Genomic DNA, 21,410 nt, shown 5'->3' on the forward strand with positions numbered 1-21,410 from the left:
TTAATTACCCTTCAATTCCACTTCAATTAAATTAACTCTAATTAATAAGTTCATTACAAAGATTGACGCACCTTGCTCAAAGCTAGTGTGTTAAACACTGATAAACACCTTCACCCTAATGAAAAATTGATTAGATTGAATAAAAGGGGTACCTCGGAAAGAAACCTCCCTCTTCTGGAGCTGAGTTGACGTTCTGTTCGTCTGAAGTTAATCACCATCTTGGATCTCTTAATCAAAAATTTAATTCAAACGAGATGGCAGATGTGGCATGAAAAAAACATAAACCACTTGCTTCCAGTTAATAATCCTGGCTGTTGTTTAAAAGAAATGTTACAACTCTCACAGTGCCTTGATACGGTGTTTACAGTTCTGCAGGACTGAGAGACAGAGCTAAGGGGTCCGAGAAATGTTACTTGGGCAGTGAGTGGGGAAACCAGGAGCACGTGACCACATACACAGTTACTGTTTCTCATTTAAAAAGAAGGCTGCAGTCCATTTTCTGTTTGTTAGAAATGCTTTCGGGTTTCTATTCAGTGTTTTTATTTTTGCAAGGAAACTGAAACCAAGCAATGGTCTTAAAATCGTAGAAAACAGAGGTACTTGATTTTATTTAACTTCATATGTAAAAAAATAAAATAGAAAATATCCTTCTGAATTCTTTTTAGAGATCTAACCTTTTGTTACGGTTTTGAAGTCCTTTGGTCACTTGTGCTCCTTTTAGTCCATTCTAGTACCTGAAAAACCTATTTTTTCCAATGACAGAGTCACTAGTTACCTATATTTTTAAACTGGTTTTCTACTGTGGTGTGTATGTGTCCACAGTACAAATTTACTGAATAGGAAAAACAACAATTTTTTTTTAATTTAACCAGCATCTGTGTGTGTCAGAGGCAAGCCCATGTACACACTACAAAAGATTCTTTTTAATTAAAAGTTTCTGAATATTTTAGAAACTTAAATATTAGGAGTAGAAATTACCCCTTTGCAATTCTTGCCAGAGAATTGCCAACTCCTGTTAAATACCAGACATGCTTAGACACTGAAATACTTTATTAATTTAATGTTAACTTGATGTATGTGTTTGTATGTGTGCGTGTAACCTGGGCTGCCAAAAGATATTCTCAGATACATTGCGTGTGTATTTTCCTCTCGTTATGAATCATGTGTTCCGTTCTGCTAGTAGTGTGTGTTGTTTATACACACATACATATAATATAGGAAATCATAACAAAATTCTCTTGTGTATTTTATGCACAATTACAGCAGCATTTGAAATTAAATGACGAATGAAAAAGTAAACTTTTACCATTTATAATTCTTACGGGTCAATGCTAAAATGTACTGAGTATATAAATACTTTTTATCTATTTTTCAGTGGTTTTGGTTTTTGAGTTGAAGATGTAGCCCTGCTTATTCACGCCCCTTCTCACTCCCCGCTACCCTTCCCTCCTGCTCTGCTTCCTCTGTTCAATGCAGAAATCTGTTCGGTGGACTGCGGCTCGCACGGAGTGTGCATGGGGGGCACCTGTCGCTGTGAAGAGGGCTGGACCGGCGCCGCCTGCAGTCAGAGGGCCTGCCACCCGCGCTGCGCCGAGCACGGCACGTGCAAGGACGGCAAGTGCGAATGCAGCCAGGGCTGGAACGGAGAGCACTGCACCATCGGTAGGCCCCGCCTCCGCCCCCCCTGCGCGCGCAACGCGGTGGGGGGCGGGGGGAGCGCGCAGGTTGCTGGCTGTTCCCCGCCCCCCCCCACTTGGAAAAGCTGATTTCCTCTAATTCACTTTCACTCGCCTCTCTTAAAAAGGAATTGCCTTTTCAAGTAAGACCCTCATGCTGCATAGGCAGTTGAGTCCTTTTTCAAACAGCTGTCACAAGTAGAAAGTATAAGGGTTTTTCACTCACGGTCTTTTGTGATGGCTACAGAAATGGACTCACCCCAAGATGACTTCATTTCTTTCTTATGAAGATGCTTTCATTGAATATTATTTTTCAGTGTTCCATAGTGCCATTGCATAACAGCAAAGATATTTTACTTAAAAAGATGCCAAATAGGGGGCCTTTTTGGATTCTATAGATTTGAGCACCACACATCTTCGCACCTGTCGATATATTTGAGTCTTTCAAAAAGAGGTTTGATTTTTTTTATGACTTTATTTTGTAGTAGCACAAGAAATAAAGTAGAATGAAACATACAAGCCTAGATGTTCTTAAAGTTATATGGTAACACTTATTCAGATATGATGTTGGTGAAACTCTGTAGGTTAAATGAAACAATCAAATAGGTGTTTAAGATCAAAATGTGGGTACATAAGTAGTAGTTAGCTTGGATGCAAAAGTTCCCAGAACACACGTAGTACTGTATTTTCAAGGTATTCAGTGCCTTTGCTTTTTACTGTTTGAGTCACTGAAATTAAAATATCTAATTAAAGAAAATACAAGAAACATAAGTAATAAATGTCTGCCTTACTTCGGTAAAAGTGTACAATGTTAATTATAAATGACACAGCCCCACAGAAATTTCAGAATTTGAGGTATGGTGTTTTATGTCCGTAGGGTGTAATTTGATAGAGCTGTTGGAGGGAGTATTGGTATCTGAAAACATTTCTTCTTCCAGTGCAGCTCTAAGTATTACATACTTGACTTTCTTGCTTACAGGGACTGGCTAGCTAGGAATTTTTTCATGGAAAAGTCAAAAGCACATACATTTTATAAATTGTCACAGTCTTTCCAGAACTTCAAGTAAGGTCCTTTCCAGTCTTACTGACATTCCTGACATCTGTTTTAAGGGTGGTGATCCCCCACCCCCACAAATGATGATCCACAGAAGGGCTCACAGACTCAGGGCACTCATGCGCATGACCGTAATAGTTATCAGAAAGGGGGAAAGACCTAGCAGGTGGTGTCTGGAGAAATCCATGCACAGGCTTCCTCTGTTCTTCCTCTCCCACCAAGACAGGTCATACGGAGCAGGTCCCTTTCTCCAGCGGTGAACTATACCAACATGTGTGCAAGGAACACGTGCTTCTGCTGAGGGAAGCCCATTTGAGACAGAGCTTTTTATGAGGACTATTCTAAAAGGAAGCCTCTGTCAGCCACAGCCACCAAAATTCCAGATTCTCCCAGGAAAAGATTCTCCCAGTAGGCAAAATCACCTTCTCATTGTAGAGAACATCCAGTTTTCCAGATGCCAGCCAATGCCCAGCCCTGCAGACTTCTACAGATCAGGCCTGTCGTGTTAACTCTTTACCTGGGAACTGCCCTTGGGGTCTCACTTGTTGCATGTGAGCTTACTGCCTTACTTCCGGAAAGTGTGGAGTTCCCACGGAGGGGGGGTGTCCTGCAAGTGCATCTGTTCCTAGCACTCGCAGGGGGCTCATCCCCACGAGTTCGATACGGCTTGCCCCTCCTCTACTCCTTACGAGAGGCATCTAGGGCAGTGGTTGCCTGTTGTTTATGTGAACCACACTTGTGAACTACAGTAAGGCAGAAAACATTGACAGCTACAATCTGCGTATCTTTCTGTGGACATAGGATAATGCAGCACCCCTGAGACCAGACAGCTCCATGCCCCAAATCTCAGAATGCCCATATTACCAGAGGCAGGGCAAGAGAAATAGACCTGTAATCATACTCCATCAAATTGTATGACCCCACCACCCCCATACCCATCAGAAATGAATGGATTCTAGCTGGGTCGGGGGGGGGCATGTTATATTTTTGACTGTATGGATCCTAGGAAGTACAGCAAACACATGAATATACAGCTTGGAAACGCAAGAAGTATACTATGAAGTTTTCCATAGACAAATTTAACTTGCCAACCAACACTTTTTTTTTTTTTTTTAAAGATTTTATTTATTTATTCAACAGAGATAGAGACAGCCAGTGAGATAGGGAACACAAGCAGGGGGAGTGGGAGAGGAAGAAGCAGGCTCATAGCGGAGGAGCCAACCAACACTTTCTAAGTAAATCATTCTGTTGGTGTCGTCACTGACCATGCCAGTAGCACCTGGTTAGTTTCCCGCAGACGAGCTCCTCTTGGACCACTTCTCAGTTGTCTGCGAACACGTAGGATCTTTGTCAGCAGCAGGTCTGTTTTGTACAGTCTAGCGTATCTTGCCGGGGATGTTAACAATTCCATTTTCTATTGTTTTGTTTTATTCCGTTGCTCTTATACTCCATATGAGTAACAATATGGAAATAAAGGACCTGCTTCATCTAAAAATGAATCTTCAGAGTGGACCTTTTAAAAGACCTAGAGAACCTCAGGTCACCATTTGGCTCTTCTATACTATCGGAGCTACTTATTCCAAGTTTTAGCTTGCAAGGATCAGTTCCTTTTTTCTATTGACTCCCTGTGTATATGTCCACAGCGAAGCCTATGGGGCATTTAAAAAGAGGCCTTTGTGAGCTGCAGGTTTAAACAACCCGGGAAACTACAGTACATTTTCTCATTTGGGATAGTTACTGTTCGGTGCCTTTCCTCTCAGTTTCAACACTTACACATCTGGCTGAAAGAAGCTGCCACTTTATGAAAGAGTACTCATAAATCAGCAAGATTTTTTTTTCTTTCTCCATATTATGTGCCATCTCATTGAATACAAACAGGGAGGTTAATTGAGAGAGAGATGGCGGAGAAATTAAACAGTCAGAAGCAAACAAAAGTTCCCAATAGAAAGCAGAGAATATTCTTCATTAGTCATCTTACTGCCTTCATAAATTGTTTATGCTTTCATAAAACCATAGGCATTTTGATAGTAAAATGGACTGTGAATTTAGAGTGTTCACTGAACACCTTATCTACCTGAAGAGATTCCATCTTGATATTTTTATGAATGTGTTCATATTTTCCTCTCATTATGCATCCTGTGTTGAGCAGATTGGGCATACTAATCATCAGGTTCACTGTCCCAAGTCCTTCTCCTTTCTGGGGTTAGACTTGGACTAGTGATGCATGCAGATGGAAAATGCAGCAAAGGGAAATCTACTTTTTTTCATTTTAAGAGAGAGAGAGAGGGAGGTGAGGGGGTAGGGACAGAAGGAGAGGGAGAGAGAGAATATCAAGCATGCTCCATGCCCAGAGCAGAGCCAGACGCAGGACTCAATCTTATGACCCTGAGATCATGACCTGAGCCAAAACCAAGGGTCGGACATTTAACCAACTGAGCCACCCAGGTGGCCCAAGGGAAATCTACTTTCAGCAATATTATGATTAAAATAAATATTTCTCCCTTCCCCCCCAAAAAGCATTTAACACTGTTGGACCCTTTCATAAATACAGAGAAGTTAGTTACATGATGGAACCACCAGCTGTTATCACCACCATAGTTTAGCAGTAATAGCACTGGCTTAGATGCTCACCTCCCATCCTGTCATCCTTTGTACGTAACCATTCCACAGGAGGGTCCAATGGTTATCACACTCACGTGCCTATTTTTGTTTCTCATGAGACAGGAAAGATGTAAGAATATTTAGAGGACTGAGAAGCAAGTTAAAATATATTAAATATAACTAAATGGTTTATAAATAGGAGTTGACATAATTGGAATATCATGTGGCTGTCTCTATATAAACAAGCCAAACAGTTCTGTATCGATCGAGGTCAGATCTGTATCGATCAAGGTCAGATCTGTGAACTGGGAGATGTTTGTCTTGGCCAAATTCAGCAAGTTCACTGTGCATGTATTTAACCGAAGCCAGAATCGAAAACCACATAAAAGCAACTCAGGTGCTTCGGCCCTCCCTAGTCCTCTTGCTTAGAAAGACAGGAAAACTGCTCTCTGGCCTGTGGCTGGAGTTAATTGGCCGTGGAAGCAAGGCAGATGCCACACCAGCCTCTGCTGACCAGATGTTTGTAGACAGAATCCACAACTTTTGAGTGCAATACAGCCAAATATTCTGGGCAATGACGGATCCTGTGTTACCACGTTTTGAGTGCTACTAAGCTGTAGCTTCCCCAAGAACTCTTCTTTGTAGTAGTTGCTGAAAAGAAATTGTCCCTACAGCCATCTGTTTGTACCTGAGAGCCCCGGAGGTTATAGGTGAGACTGTGACCCGAAGGGGTGAGTGGAGCCCAGACAGCACATTTGATTGTTACGTACCGCGGAGGTTCTTACAAACGTAGGGAAGGCTCAGATCTGTCTGTAGATGGGTGAATTGTCTCCTCCGGGCTGACTGGCATTTCCCGTTTCTCCACAGATGGGAATGGAGAACATGGGCTTACACTGTCCAAATGTTGGTTAGCTAGAATGAAGAACCTCGGGTTGGAAGACATGTTTAAATCCTGGGACAAGATCCCAAAGAAATGTTTTCATCTCGATCCCTATAAGCTTCGGCAGTACCATAATTATTTAGTTGTGAAACATGGGAGGTTTTGTTCTTTTTGTTAGTTTGGGGAGTATTTTTAAGAGGGGAATTCTGTTCAACTTTTTCAATCCGTAAGTCTCTTGAGTAGTGTTCCTATCTGAAGGACCCCAGGAGGTCTTTTACAATTCTAGAATTTATCGATGATTTCTGCTTTATTTGGAAAATTATGAGATTTAAGCAAGGGATTCCCTTTTTAGTCTGAGTTTCACTTAGCTTTTGATTTTCCCTGTGGCATTTGCACACCTCCGTTACCTTCCATTTGTGAATTTCTTTCTTTATCCCTTAAGCAATTATTGATCAGCTCATCTGTGACATTTTAATACTTCTTATGCAAGTTAGTGGTAACCTAAATGAGAAAAAACATGAAATGAAAAAGAAGATATGTTTTCAAGCTCCCTAATTTATCTACTGTAATGTGTGTAACTTAACTGTTCCTAGTCCCAGTTGGGTTTTTTTTTTCTTCCAAAGATAAAACGGCTATAATAATATGTATTATATGTGATTTTGAAGCAGGATACTCTAATGTTTAAGAGCTTTTGGGGGAAAAAAAGAAGAAAGAAACAAGGAGCTTTTGGAATTTGACTCACGGCCACACCATTATTTACGTAGCGTGTTGCCAATGGCGAGTCCTGTTCCCCGGCCTTGGTTCCTGAGTTGGACCAAGAAAGAATTCAGAGCCAAACTCTTCAGGAAGCAAGGGTTTAATGGCAGTTTAAGCAAAAGTACACTCTTCAGATGGGAGAGCTGGCAGGCCCAGAGGGGGCAGCTGTACTGGAGGGTCCTTTTTATGTTTGAATAGGTTACGGGTCATAGCTAGGGTGGTTTCTGACTAGGGTGCAGCCTGTCATCTAAGGGACTCCTCGTGCCGGCCAGGAGAGAGAGTTCTTGGCCCTCTATGGTACTTGTCAGAACTGTCATGGCAGCCTTCCCCCATGGGGGCGTGGTGTCGAAACTGTAGGACAGTGGTCATTCATAGGGAAGAGTGCATGTGTGTCCCCTGGGGTCTGACCCGGATGGCTATTTGGAACTTGGTTTCCATAGAAAAGCACTTGTTTCCTGCTCATATCTAGCTGCCTACTCTATCAGTGTGACCTTGGGCAAGTCCTTTAACCTCTGTGAGTATGCTTCCTCATATATAAATATTATGTACCTCATAGAGTTGTTAGACTCAAACGCACTACCGTAGTGTAAATCACTTGTGAAAAGGCATAGCAAATAGTGTCCAATACATAAGAGTTCTTAGAAGTATAAATGAGACAAACTGCAACCCAGACAATGTTTTTTGGGTGCTGAAACTTACAAAAATAAATAAAACAAAATTGCCGTCCACCCTGAAATTTTCATTTCATTGTTATAAAACGTAACCTAGTCTCAATGTGTATGGCTTAACAAGAAGTTAATATGTTTGAGTTGAGGGTTTTGAAAGGTGTTGCTTTCAGAAAGAACAAAAAAGAAAGAGGGAAGGAAGGAAGGAAGGAAGGAAGGAAGGGAGGGAAGGAGTTGGGGGAGAGGGGTTAAGGAGAGAAGGAAAGAGGGAAGGGAGAAAGGAAGAAAGGTGGAGTCTGTTGTGGTACTTGTCTTCCAGTGATGTCTCAAACACAGAGTTGTTTATTGAGCTACATTGATTTTCATGTACTTTCAGGCAATTCAAATGGAAATTCGGCCTAGGGGAAATCCTAATTCCTTTAAGCTACAAAAGACCAGCTATTTGTTTTTATTCTAATTCTTTAGTACGTTGGGAAACTGGATCATTAATGATCACAAAGACATGCTTTGTTTGTTCAGACAAAACTTGGACGTACAGTACTCAGCATCCCTCCATTAAGTACTGTGGTTGCTCTGGGCTTTGGGATGCAGGAGATTGGAAATAAAAGATGAAATACATGGGGGGGGGAGTTATCCACCAAACAATATGGGGGCACAAGAGAGAAAGATCAAAACTGTACCAGGGTGCACAGAGCTTAGCCTTGTTGTTCTAATTCTTATCTCAGGATAATGCTGAAAGAACAGTATTTTAGTTGTTAAATTTAGAAAATGGTGACAATTGGGGGGAAAAAATGACCACTCTGATATATACTTCCCTTAGATTACAAAATCAATATTCTTTGTAACTTTTGTAATGTTCCCAAGCTGGGAATCATACTGATAATAACACAGATTGTGGAAATTCTCAAACTATCTTTTTACGTTTTTATTGAAACTTTATAAGTCCCCCTTAAATGAATACAGGCTACCACATGACACCTGCAAATGAATACTCTGGGAGACATTTGACTTCACATCTGTCAGAGTGATGTAGTAGTTAAAAAGGGGGTCTCCGGTGCCACCTGCTTGGGTCCCTGGTGGGTCCAGTGACAGATTTATTGTCAAACTGGAAAAGCTGGAGCGTCTCACTTGCACAGGCCCTTCTGAGATCTTGCGAGGCGACCGTGGGTTTATATGATCACGTGTTCATCTACTTGCTAATCAGTTAGGAGCTTTATCTTTCTGCACTTCAACTTCCTTTCCATCAAGCCTTTCCTTGTATAGGATGGCCCTGAAGTGACCGTGGGCGCTTTGAGGATTCAGCGAAGGAGACTTTGAGCTGGGGATACATTTAGTTTAGAGTTAATTGGGTATATTTATGAGGTGTGAAGTCATTGCAGTCTGTGGTTGTTGTTGCTAGCCATCCAGGAATAGTCCTACCACCTGCTGACTCACCCAGTGACAAGAAAGTCCAGGGTCAGAGAGGATATGAAGCTGTGAATTTGTCCTGCCGAGCCAGCACCAGAAGTAAATAGGTAGTGGAGGAGAAAGAGGGTTTGAAATGTACGGAAACGGAAGTTAGTCTGCGGAAAATTCCTCTTGTCATCAGAAGTATTGTAAAATGTCTAATCAAAAGGGAGCTCTTCTCCTGTCAGAAATGTACTTGATGATGAACTTAGATAATTACAAACTTGCCAAAATTTTCTCCTTTTTGATGAATATTTCTTTTCTGAGCAATTTATCAGAATTCTTGCATTTCGAGGGCACAAACCTGTAAGCAGCATTGCAAAATTGAGGTCATCAGGGCGTGAAGTCACGCGTGCTGTGCCTCGCAGTGTAGCCCTGAATCGTAGGAACGTCACAGAAAAAAGATTTCTTTTTTTTTTTTTAAAGATTTTATTTATTTATTTGACAGAGATAGAGACAGCCAGCGAGAGAGGGAACACAAGCGGGGGGAGTGGGAGAGGAAGAAGCAGACTCATAGCAGAGGAGCCTGATGTGGGGCTCGATCCCATAACGCCGCCGGGATCACGCCCTGAGCCGAAGGCAGGCGCTTAACCGCTGTGCCACCCAGGCGCCCCAGAAAAAAGATTTCTTGGTTTATGTGACATGAAATTGTGATGTTGACAAAGATAATATAAAACTCATAATATTCTTTTGTGTTTGCTTTTGTTTCAAGTTTTTATTTAAATTCTGGTTAGTTATGTATAGTATAATATTGGCTTCAGGAGTAAAATTTAACGATTCATCACATACATACAACAGCCATGCTCATCACCTGTGCCCTCCTTAACGCCCATCCCCCATCTAGCCCCTCCCCCACCTCCCTCCAGCAACCCTCAGTTTGTTCTCTATAATTAAAAGTCTCTTATGCTTTTCCTCCCTCTCTTTTTTTTTCTTCCTTCCGCTATGTTCATCTGTTTTGTTTCTTAAATTCCACATATGAGTGAAATCATCGAAAACTCATAATATTCTACGAGGCTATCACAACAAAGTGGTTAGTGAATGTCATCAATTCAGAGTATTTAAGATTTGTTTATTACATAATAAAGTCTTCGCAGCTTAGCAATAATGCCAAAAATTTATGTGGCATTAATAATAACACATTTTGAATCCAAATGAAACTTTTCTAAGCTATCAATAATGAAAACTATATTAAAGAATCACATTGAATAAAGGCTGAATTATCTTTGCTTTCTCTCTATAGAAAATATTACAAAATCATTGTCTTATAAAGAAGCAATGAAAGAGTAAGTATTGCCCAAAAATGTAGCAAGAAAAATATTTAATTAGAGACACGTCAGGCCCTTAATAGAAAATGTTATGTGCTTTTTTGACATTTGTGGTGTTTATCGGCTCAAAAATAATTTCCTGATTTCTTACTCTAAATAACTCCTCACCTTATATCTAATTTCATATTCACAATTTGGTCTTCTTTTTCTTAATGAGGGCCCCCCCACATTACATAATTTCAGAATCCACAAAACCTAGATCTGCCTCTGTCCCCAGCTCTATTACTTGATAGCTGTGTGATCCTGGGGAAATCACTTAAGCTCTCTGTGCTGCAATTTCCTCATCTATAAAGTGGGAATGAAAAATAGCAGAGCTCCCGAGAGTCACTGAGGGTGTGAAATGACTTCAAACATGTCGAAGAACACTTAGAACAGGACCTGGCACAAGTAAACACCATCTAGATGTTTCTAACTGTTACTGTAATTGTTGGGAACTGAAATTCGTGACAAGGTGACAGTGACTGATTCTTCCATCCTGAGTCTTACCTGTGTGCACAGGAATTAGCCAACAGAAAGACAGGAGTGCATGCTGGTTCCCAGAAATGCTACTCCCCTCCGCGGGCTGACACACTGACTGTGGATGGCAATGTCTCATGATCTGTCAAACATGGTGGAGGGCGGGTCAGCAAGAGTCGGGGGCATAGAGTGGAATGGAAGGAAATTCTTCTAAGCTGACTTGGTTGGCAGTAAAAATCCGGAGAGGCCAAAAACCCTCCCATGGGGAGCATAAGAAAGAGAAGTTCTTAAGATCCTTTCCTCTCTGCAGTCCCAGCAACTCTAAGTAATTTAATGTGACAGAGAGGACAGCAATTCTTAAGAGAAGGTTGAAAGCCCCCTCAGAGCTCATTGTGTATCCCCCATGAGCTGAGGACCAGGCTGATTTTTAGATGTCTGGGTTTTTTTTTTTTTCCTTTGAGATAAATTAATACCCATTGGGGGCCTCCCCATGTTGTTTTCTCATTTTAGTCTTATGCATTCAGTTCCCAGTTTAGATGTAGTAATCTAAATCTGTAATCCCCTCAGAGTGGTTGGGTTTTTAAATTTTTATTTATTTTTCTAAGCCATCTCTACACCTGGTGTGGGGCTTGAACTCACAACCCTGAGTGAGATCAAGAGTCACGTGCTTCTCGGACTGAGCCAGCCAGGTACTCCTGGGGATTTTTTTTTTTTTTTTTTTAAATGAGGTCCTTTGGTCTCTTCTAAAGAAGCTAAACTAGTCGCTTGCCCATTCTGGATAGTGGAGGGCCTATTAAGTTGTCAGTGCTCTATCTCGGTTTCAGTCTTTTTAAAACTATCACAGAGATAATGCATATTTTATTAGTTAATTCAACGAAGCTGCACTTTGCTTTGATGAAGCAGTGCACGTTGGTGACGGTAGCTAGGTAGCTGTTTTGACTTTTTTTTTTTAATCTTATTTATTTTAAAGAGAGCGCACATGAGAAGGGGGAGGGACAGAGGGAGAGAGAGAAGCAGACTCCCCGCTGAACAGAACCCCAGACTCAGGACTCGGACTTGGACTTGGACTCGGACTCGATCCCAGGACCCTGAGATCTTGACCTGAGCTGAAGGCAGACGCTTAACAGCCTGAGCCCCCCAGCCTGTTTTGATGTTCTAATCCACCTCGCCTTCAGGGGGGTTTTCTCTTTTTGTGAAGTGCCTTGCAACTTGACGTAACATCCCATCCTCCCTTATTTTGTTACCTGCCTCCTCAAGTCACGTAATGTCTCAAGAGCCCCCTTAGAATTGCATCCTCCAGTCCCACAAATCCTCAAGATTTGGATTCCAGTCTTCACATAACTTTTGCACCTGATTTGTTGTGTGACCATCAGGAAAAATCATAGTCCCAAGGGCCACCTTGATAAATGTTCTCTCATCATGTTGATGATTTGTTTCCCTAGACTTCAGTTTCTTTACCCCTAAGAGTGGGAGTCGCTGTTGTAGACATAAACAACTTCTACTGTTGCCATCAGGCATTTGAGGCCCCCTTCGGCTCCGTCCTGACTCGCATGCTGTAATTTATCCCCAGAGAAAAGAGAGGCAGCCACCCAGCCATGTCCTCAAGACGTAAAACCTCGGTGATGGTTATCCGCTTTGGGGAAATGTTAAATGTGTTCTATACTTCAGAAAAGGGATTTTTTTCTTTTTTTGGATTTCGAACACTCACTTCTGAGTGTAGGAGCTGATTTGTGGGTGAATGTATTCAGATTAACATGTATCTTTCCATATAGATGATTTACACGTGGCCTTACAAGGATGAGAATTTTGAGTTGTTTAAAGAAATAGGCTTCCCGTACTTTAGAGACCTACAATAATGAATTCTATACTGTGATCGTTATTTGTGTCCAGATTTTCCCTCCGATCTACCTCCTGTGATATAACTTGGGTCTCAACAGCTGCTATAAATTAAGCTGATTCCTGCTCAGCTTTCACTATAACTGCCACCGGCTATAGAGGCAGTATGTTTGGGGGAAAAAAATGGAGAATTAGATCCACTGTCATGCTTCTCAAATTGCAGCAGTATACAAGAAAATGCTGATTGTGTGTGTTGATTTATGATCAGTTAGGGATCATTGAAATGTGGCTGATTTCTTTGGAAGTGATCAACCTGATTGCTTCGTTTCTTACTATCTTGTCTTTATTTTTCACCGTGAACTTAGTGGTTTTCTAGCTAGGTGTTTTTTTTTTTTTAAGTCTCCCCAAATAATTGACTGTGTAGGTGCTCTGCGTCTTAGAGAAACGATTTATAAATTGTAATTATACCAAGGAAATTTTTGAATCTGTTCATTTGAATTAAAATGTTACATGTCATAACAAATTTTTTAAGTAGGAATATACCCAACCTAGGAGTTCCCTTTTGTTTTTTTTTAAGCCTCATTTCTCATCTTAAGTCAGTTTAAATTATTTTTTAAGTGATTTTTTAAAAATTTATTTATTTTTCAAGAGAGAGCAAGCACAAGCAGGAGAGGCAGAGAGAGAGAGAGAGACTCAAGCAGACTCCCCACTGAGCACAGAGCCTGGATGCCGAGCTTGATCTCAGGACCCTGAAATCCTGACCTGAGCCCAAACCAAGAACCGGACACTCAACCAAACAGAGCCACGCAGGCGTCCCTAAATTGTCTTTTAAAAGTTTATGGAGAGACATGGTATCTGAATAAAAGCCAGTCATATTTCAAATTTATATCATGCTGTTTTATTAACCATCTGCCATTGTGTTCCCTTACTAATATACTACAGCATTTTTTTTTCCAATTTGGAACACATCATTGATTTTCATCTCTTAAAAACCACCTAAGACCCGAATTTCCACCAAAATCTAGTATACAGGAGGTTTTATAGCTCAAATGACTGGATACACAATTTAACTAGAAATAAAGAAGGAAAACACTCCTTTCAGTCCTTGCCAAGTTCATCAGAAGGCTTTTATTAAGGAGGTTAGGGTCCAAGGCGTTGGGGAGCAGAACCAGGTGCAAAGTCATAGGTTGTCAGCTGTTCTACAGTGGCAGCGAGGAAGAGAAAGACTGGAAGTAGAGGCAGATTATAAATATGTCCGTTCTCCCTAAAACTCAAGCCAGGTAACTGCAGAGTGCCAGCCAGCTCGCCAAGTGTTCATGTAGCATTTAAGTCCTTTTCATGATACTAGAGGTCCTTACCACCCCGGTGGGGTAAATAAAAAGTCAGAACTTTGCATCCCGTCGAACGTAAGGGTGCAAGAAGGAAGCCCACAGTTTAAGGGCCAGGATTCCTTCCCGCAATGGTACATGAGTATCCTTACGACGGCGGACTTTATCTCTGTCATTTCTTGAATGTGACAAGTTGGAAATAGCCTTTTTCCGTCTTAAAACATTTCCTTTTCCACCTCCTAGTTTTTAAAATACAAGTGTGTTTGTGGTGTGAGTCCATACAGAAGCCATGCCTCTTCTCTCTTTTCATATTTAACATATTATATTCACAGATTATGGTGTGACTAGAGCCAATTTTTTTCTATTGCTCTTCTTCGTGATGGGTTCATTGACCCTCTCCTGTTTGAGTGCCTCTTTAGTGAAGCTGGAAAACAGCTGTCTGAAATATGGCTATTATTTCTAGGGCTTAGCCGACGTGTGCCTTGGATAAATTAAGGAGCAGTCAAAGGAAGTCCATAAATATGAATACTTTGCCAGCTGCTTTTCCATTAAACTCTGTTGGTTGAATGAAATTAGCAAATAATTATGTTGGTGGGGAATCTACTATATCCAAATGTAATATAATGTCTTCCTTTAACAACAGAGCTTAATTTTTTCCTGTACACCAAATTAGTTTTTAGGGTAATCTACATTGCAAATTGGCCGATTTGCATTAGAACTATGCCTACTTGTTCTGATTTGTCAACACCTCTTTTTTTAAAAAGTCTTTAACATTGAGCATGGGTGGGTAAGACCATCTGCTTACGGAGCTTGCCTGCAGCTCCGTCACTTAACACACGAGACAGGTTACAGCTGTTTAATTGTTATGGTGCTGAATGATTATCATTCTATTCAAAATTAATATTTATATATGTATGCATAGAAAGCATGTGGTTAAACATAAGTAATCTAATTGTGAATTAATGGCACTAGGTATTCATTAATTAGTCCCCCCATGAACAATGAAGGGTAGAATAATGCTTTCCACATACACTCCAACTCTTGGCTTTTAAGATGAGTCCCCAGGAGTGATTATTATGCGTGTGAGTAATCCACTCCACATGCATTGGTGTGTGCAGAGGGAAAAAAAAATCACTGTATACCTGCCATAAAAAGCAAAGAGAAAAGTTTCTCTATGGTGATGACACAAAACCTCTTTCCCGCCCCCAAAAGCCTTGTTCTCCGAACTGTGACCAGTGTAGGCACGAGCCACGCGGTGCCGGCCTTCACATATGTCTGCTGTGACCGCATGTACCAGCATGACACGCACAGAACTACTGCAAGCTATTGGGAGAGCTGGTCAGCTGAGAGTGGGTTTCCTCCTGTACTTGGGAATGGTGACCCACAAACTTAACAGCAATCTGCTACAAAAAGTTAGCAACATGTCTTCCATCATGTCTGCTCAGTACATTTGATAATGAAGAACAAAATGAAAAGTGGTCGGCAAAATTGCAACGTAAGGATAGAGAAATGCATGTAAAAGAGGACATTTAAGTGTCTTCATTTCCAAGTATTTCCTATAAAAGTGACTTGTATTTATAGATATTTATACAGATATTTATACGCCTTTAGAAAATAGTGACTTACCTTGCTCAAATACAGTTACTAATGAGGGAACACAATATATGTAAGGACAAGTTGTGATGTGTTCTTTATTCCAAAAAGCTGAATCACATTTCCATTGGGAAGTGTGCATCTGTGCCCCCAGAGGGTTTATGGGAGGCAAAGAAGAAGAAAACTTCTGGCACAAAAGTGGAGTTATCCCCGCTCTGGGAATTAGCCAGTTCACATAAAGAATATTCCCATTAAAGGGAGACTATGTGGAAGAAGTAGAGAATAACGGGGCTTATCCTGACATTATTGGGGTGCAGTGGGCCTCATGACTTTGAAAACAAATTGCTGGCAATTCCCAGCTCTTTCAATTAAAGTCAGATTAATCTCGTTCATCATAGTCTCATAAAAGATACCAATTACTTCCTGCATCAGTCCTTTCTAAACTATCTTATTAATAAGATGAATTAATACTACCTAATATTTATTGAGTGTTTACTATGTACTAAGGCACCATGCAGTGTTCTCTGCATGCTATACTCATTTAATCCTCGCAACCTCAACACACAGAAGCTATTAAAATCTCCATTGAGGGGCACTTGGGTGGCTCAATCAGTTAAGCAGCGGACTCCTGATTTCTGCTCAGATCATGATCTCAGGGTCCTGGATCAAGCCCCATCAGCCTCCAAGCTCAGCGGGGAGTCTGCTTGAGGGTTCTGTCTCCCTCTGCCCCTCCCCCTGCTCACAAGCATAGGCACGCTCGTTCTCTCTCTCTCTCTCTCTCCAAAAAAAATAAGTAAAACTCTTTTTAAAAAATAAACAAAATTCAATCTCCATTGGAGGAGCCTAGGCTCAGAGAAGTTACCTAATTTTTTTATGGTTGCACAGCTAGTGAGTAAGACCCTGAACCCACAGGAGCCATTCCCAAGCCCATACTCTTGAGCACTAGACTGTGCTGTCTCCTTTTAAATGGTTTTTGCATGTATGTGTATAGGGGAACAGCCAAAAATTAATTTTCTTCTGTGATAAAGAGAAATGAATATCTATGAACCTGTCACAAAAGATTGAATTTTCATAGAAGCTGGTGCAGTCATAATGGCAGTGATGTCTCAATAATAAAGTGTCACTTTTTTTATTTCACAAAATGTAAATTATAGCTGATAATAGGACCCAGGGTTTGCCAGAGTAAAAGTAACAATTGCAGCAACAAACAACGGCTTGGGGAAAATTAATTTATACTGTGAAAGATTTAAGAAACTGTAAGCTATTTATTGAAAACTCCAAACACCACCTTCCAAAATTTAAACTTACTTCCAGTTATTTTCTCAGCTGAAATTAGTAGGCTAAATACCATGTAGAGACGTTGACCGGTGAAAAACAGTGTGTAGAGGACATGTAACCAGTATCAGCAAAGTACAGTGCTCAACAGTGGTAAACATCTGCACACACTCTTCTCTCACCCGCAAATAAAGAAAAATTACTCTCTGTGTGAGTCGCCTTTGAAAAGAGCCAGTTATCTGTGATTTTCCCAAAATAAATTATAGGTTATCTTAGGTGAGTTAAAGATTGTTCAGTTATGTTCATTGTCTTCCCTGGTATCTTCAAGAAAACTAAGAAGAGGAAGACCCAATATATTTTACATAATCATTTAGAAGTCTTATTCTATGAATTTTTCTTAAATATTAAATTTTACGCAGAGACAAAAGCAATAACAAAAGCCCAGAAATTATATTCATTGATATTGATCAGATCCGTGGGTTGTTTTTATGGTTTCCTGCCCCTAGGCTTGTTAGTACTGTATACAGAAACCACTGTAATCATTGTCATATCCAAGTTCATGTATCAGTTAAAGATCCAAACATTCATTCATGTGAAAAAATGTTTGTGTTACTTTATGTATAAATGTTCAGAGCTGTCGCTGGCTAGTTAAGTTCCCAAATCAGGGTGCCGAAATGGACCTGATTATTTTTAAATCTAGGAAACCCTAAGCAAATGTGGTTTTGCCTATGTCATTCAGTGAGTACAGATCTAAAGGAGATGTGCGCTACTGACACGCTTATGTACGTGGTCCGGGGGGAGATCACACCACGTGCAAAGACCACGGAACTCCTATATCACATGCTGAACAACACTCATCTCTTTGCGTGAACTGTGTACACACCATCATCAGTGAGTCAGTGTGCTGTCTGCCATCTGAGGGTTCCACGGTTCCTTCCACTATGTAGACATAATCCACAGTGAGGCACGAAATTCTAAACTGAGGGAAAAATTTCTACTGGTTATCTTTACAAAGTTTGCAGCTTATAATGGCACTTTTCCAGCAATGCTCACTTGATGAAATTTGGTTTATCTCATAGCACCTTTTCCATGGAATCTCTTTTTTTCTGGACTGATGTAAATCCAGAAAGTATTCTTTCACTCCCTCGGAATGTCTTAGGGTAGTGTTCCAAACTGAAATGGGGTATTTCGCGCTGGGGTAGGGTGCATGTAAGAAGCCAGTGTGTTTGTACAGATAATTTGTTCACCAAATTTCCAATCTCTAAAAAAGAATAGAATATGTAAAGTTTCAAAAACTGTTTGTTTGAAACAAGTTTTCAAAAATGTATCGCCAATGTTAGGGGAGCAAAAGCTCTTTCAAACACACGTGCACACATGTGAGCCCACATACTCACACAATCTGTTTTTCTGGCACAGCCTCACCGTCTAGTTGTTAAAATCCAAATTAAGTGACTCTTCTAAACAGGATAAAATATTTGTGATGTTTTATTCTAATCTTAGAATGAGAATTCTGTGGTGAAGGGGAACATACTGTAAGGGGTCCGAGTAAATTGTTTTATGACATTTTAAAATTAGATCAGTGCCATAATCCTTCATGTGACAAGGTAATCAGTAGTTGGCAGTGTGTACCAATTAAGGAACATCAGACCAATGGGTGTGCAGCTTGCACACTGATTTAAACAGTTACTGATTGGAATAAATGGATTTAATATATACTTATTTGCAGACTGTTGCTTTTCTGTCATCCTCCAGGAACTGCTAGTGAATAATCTAAGAATGATACCTACTTACAACTTTAATGAGATACTAATGTGAATCATTTTTTAAGTCTGTGTTATAAAGTTTAAGGAAACACACAATGCTAGATAAAAATTTGTCCTCGATTCCAAGGACATTGCGGTAATCGCCATAGTGAAGAATATGCCTGTGTTTTATTATGTACTCATCTGATTGAATTACCCTCTTTTGAAGATGGGCCCCTAAGATTTTATTGTTGTAATTAAACGGAGAAATATTTCCAGCTTTTGGGTTCTGTGCTATTTGCCTGCGTCTAGGCTCTCCAGGAGTCAACTCAGTGGCCCATTGAAAATACTGTACTATTTAATATGCTCCAACCAAGCATACCGTCCACAGTAGAAACAATGAGAATAGAATACTTTGTAACTATATACATCAGCAACTATGTATACACAAACTATTTGTATTTTTCCCTTGTGAGCTAAGGTATATACAACCAACGTGGTTTGCCCTAGTTTCTTCGTGTTTTTAAGAATCCTTTTGACAGTAAAAGGAAAGCAAATTTGGCATTGATCCCACTCTGTGTAGACCTCCAAATACCCCAGTTCTCGTACATATATCCTCCTTTGACCTTTTTTAAAAATGAGCAACCTTCTTTGGGACTACCACTCAAAAGACATTTCTTATACAGAATTTGTACCTTAAGTGAACTGCTTCTGTTCTTTTATTCTTCAAACTCACTTGTTTTAATTTTTTCTTGCTTTTCTCCCTTAGTTTTATTATCTTGCCAATAGGTTTTCCAAACTTTGGGTTTTTAGAACAGGTTACAGCAATTCTTTTTTTCCAAGATTTTATTTATTTATTTATATGACAGAGAGAGAAAGAGCGCAAGCAGGGGGAGTGGCAGGCAGAGGGAGATGTGGGGCTCAGCAGGGAGCCTGATGTGGGGCTCAATCCCAGAACCCTGGGATCATGACCTGAGCCAAAGGCAGCCACTTAACCGACTGAGCCACCCAGGCGCCCCAGGTTACAGCAGTCCTTATTGTAAAGCTTTCTTTAGTCTACATAAAGTACTCAATTTATAAAGCTGTGTCTATAGATTAATATTTCAAATTAGTTTGGATTTTCATCTTACTTCCTGGTTTCTCCCTTTGTCAATGTTGAATTAAGGATTTCCACATTTTTTTCATCTTATTTTTTCATGCAATCAAGTAAACTTACTGACCATGCCAAAAACAGAAGATGCTTCTGGTCTACCTTACGTAGGTACGTAGTTCTGATTCTTCTGAGTTGTGACACTAGCTGATGTATTAAGTGCGTGGACTCTGGCCACAGACTACCTGGTTGGAATTTTGGCTTTGCCACTTGCTAGCATTTTGACCTTGAGGAAGTCATTTCACTGTACCTCAGTGTCTTCATTTGTGAACTAGGGAAGATAGTAAAAGTACCTATTACCTCATAGGGTGGTGAAAGTTAAGCCATCTCATGTAAAATGCTTAGCATAGTTTTCAGCACTTATGGTAGTTATTGTTAATACTATTGTATGTGGTCAAGGATGGATGGGTTGGAAGAGGGGAGAGGAACAGATGGATGAAGGAGAGGGGAAGGATTTTGGAAACGAGGTATTGCTCACACATGCTTCTCAAAAAGCAGCCCCTGTATTATTCATAGAGTTTCTTCAAAAGCTGCAAACACATGGAAGACATACTAGAACCACCATAATAAGGACACGTAATCATTTTATTCAGCAGACATTAAGAATCCTTTATGAGCCAGGCAGTGGGAAGATGGGGATTAGCATGGCCTCGGAGTTCACATTTCCGACGGAGGCGATTCACACATTCAGTCCTAAAAGTCTACGTATCATTAAAGCTTTAGATTTTTACAGAATCTCTTAATGAATTGATCGCAGCTACTTCTTGATTCTCCTCTTCTTCTTTCACATTTACCCTAGTGTTCATACTCCTAGACTTCTTCCCTGACAAGGACTCAGTGAGAAAAAAGGAAGAATCAGATAAGTAAAGGAAATGGAGGGACATGGTGGTCATAATTTTGATAGATCAGCAGATGAGACAACAACATGTAGGTAGACTTTCCAAAGCGTTGCTCTTCCTTTCTCGTGTACGTGTTAGGAATTAGAAACTGTTCAAGACTAAAGATGAGCAAAGTCCCTCCTACAAGACCTTAGACTCCAGACTACTACGGGGTACAGACGAGAGTAGATCATTTTATGTGCAGCTCCACCCATCTCCCCCAAAACACAGAGGGGAATATGTGGTCATTAGGGGCTTCGGAAAAAGAAATAATTCTTAAAAAAAAAAAAAATCTAGAGGGGAGTGTGTGAAAAGGATACAATACTGCTCATTTGCTCTGGTGATACTGTAGGTCTCTGGACTACTCATATAATAAAAATATTCTTGATGACCCAAACCTTTCTTCCACATCTACAATTGCACCGAATCTTGGCCCACCAGAACCAGCAAGTAGACCATGGACCTGATGTTAAAGCATGGGCTTGAAAGCCGAACAGTATTTCATCTGTTATGTTCTAGAGATGACTGTGTATCTGAATGTGTTTTGAAAGAAACAATACAGACCAAGAATTAGCTCTGACATTTAAAAGACACGCAACTGCATTCTGCCATTTAAGTTAGACCCACCTGGCCATTTCCCAACGAAGCCATGTAGAAGACATCTACGAGACAATAAAACTAACCCCTGGCTTTGTAGCTATCTACTTAAATCCATGTTAGGTCAGGAATAATTGCAAAGTACTTCTGAT

The 21,410-nt window shown here is 40.5% G+C and overlaps 1 protein-coding gene across 5 annotated transcripts in view; it reads left to right on the top strand.

The window, feature by feature from the left end:
- TENM3 (teneurin transmembrane protein 3) overlaps positions 1–21,410 on the top strand; it is a 1,574,093-nt gene that overhangs the window by 1,471,050 nt on the left and 81,633 nt on the right. For all 5 annotated transcript variants that reach the window (XM_057303360.1, XM_057303361.1, XM_057303359.1 and 2 more), the window contains one exon: positions 1,477–1,662. In XM_057303360.1, coding sequence (XP_057159343.1) covers positions 1,477–1,662 — 186 coding nt within the window. The remainder of the gene's footprint in view (positions 1–1,476; positions 1,663–21,410) is intronic.

Source organism: Ursus arctos, unplaced genomic scaffold (assembly GCF_023065955.2).
Source record: "Ursus arctos isolate Adak ecotype North America unplaced genomic scaffold, UrsArc2.0 scaffold_27, whole genome shotgun sequence".
NCBI classification, from domain to species: Eukaryota; Metazoa; Chordata; class Mammalia; order Carnivora; family Ursidae; genus Ursus; species Ursus arctos.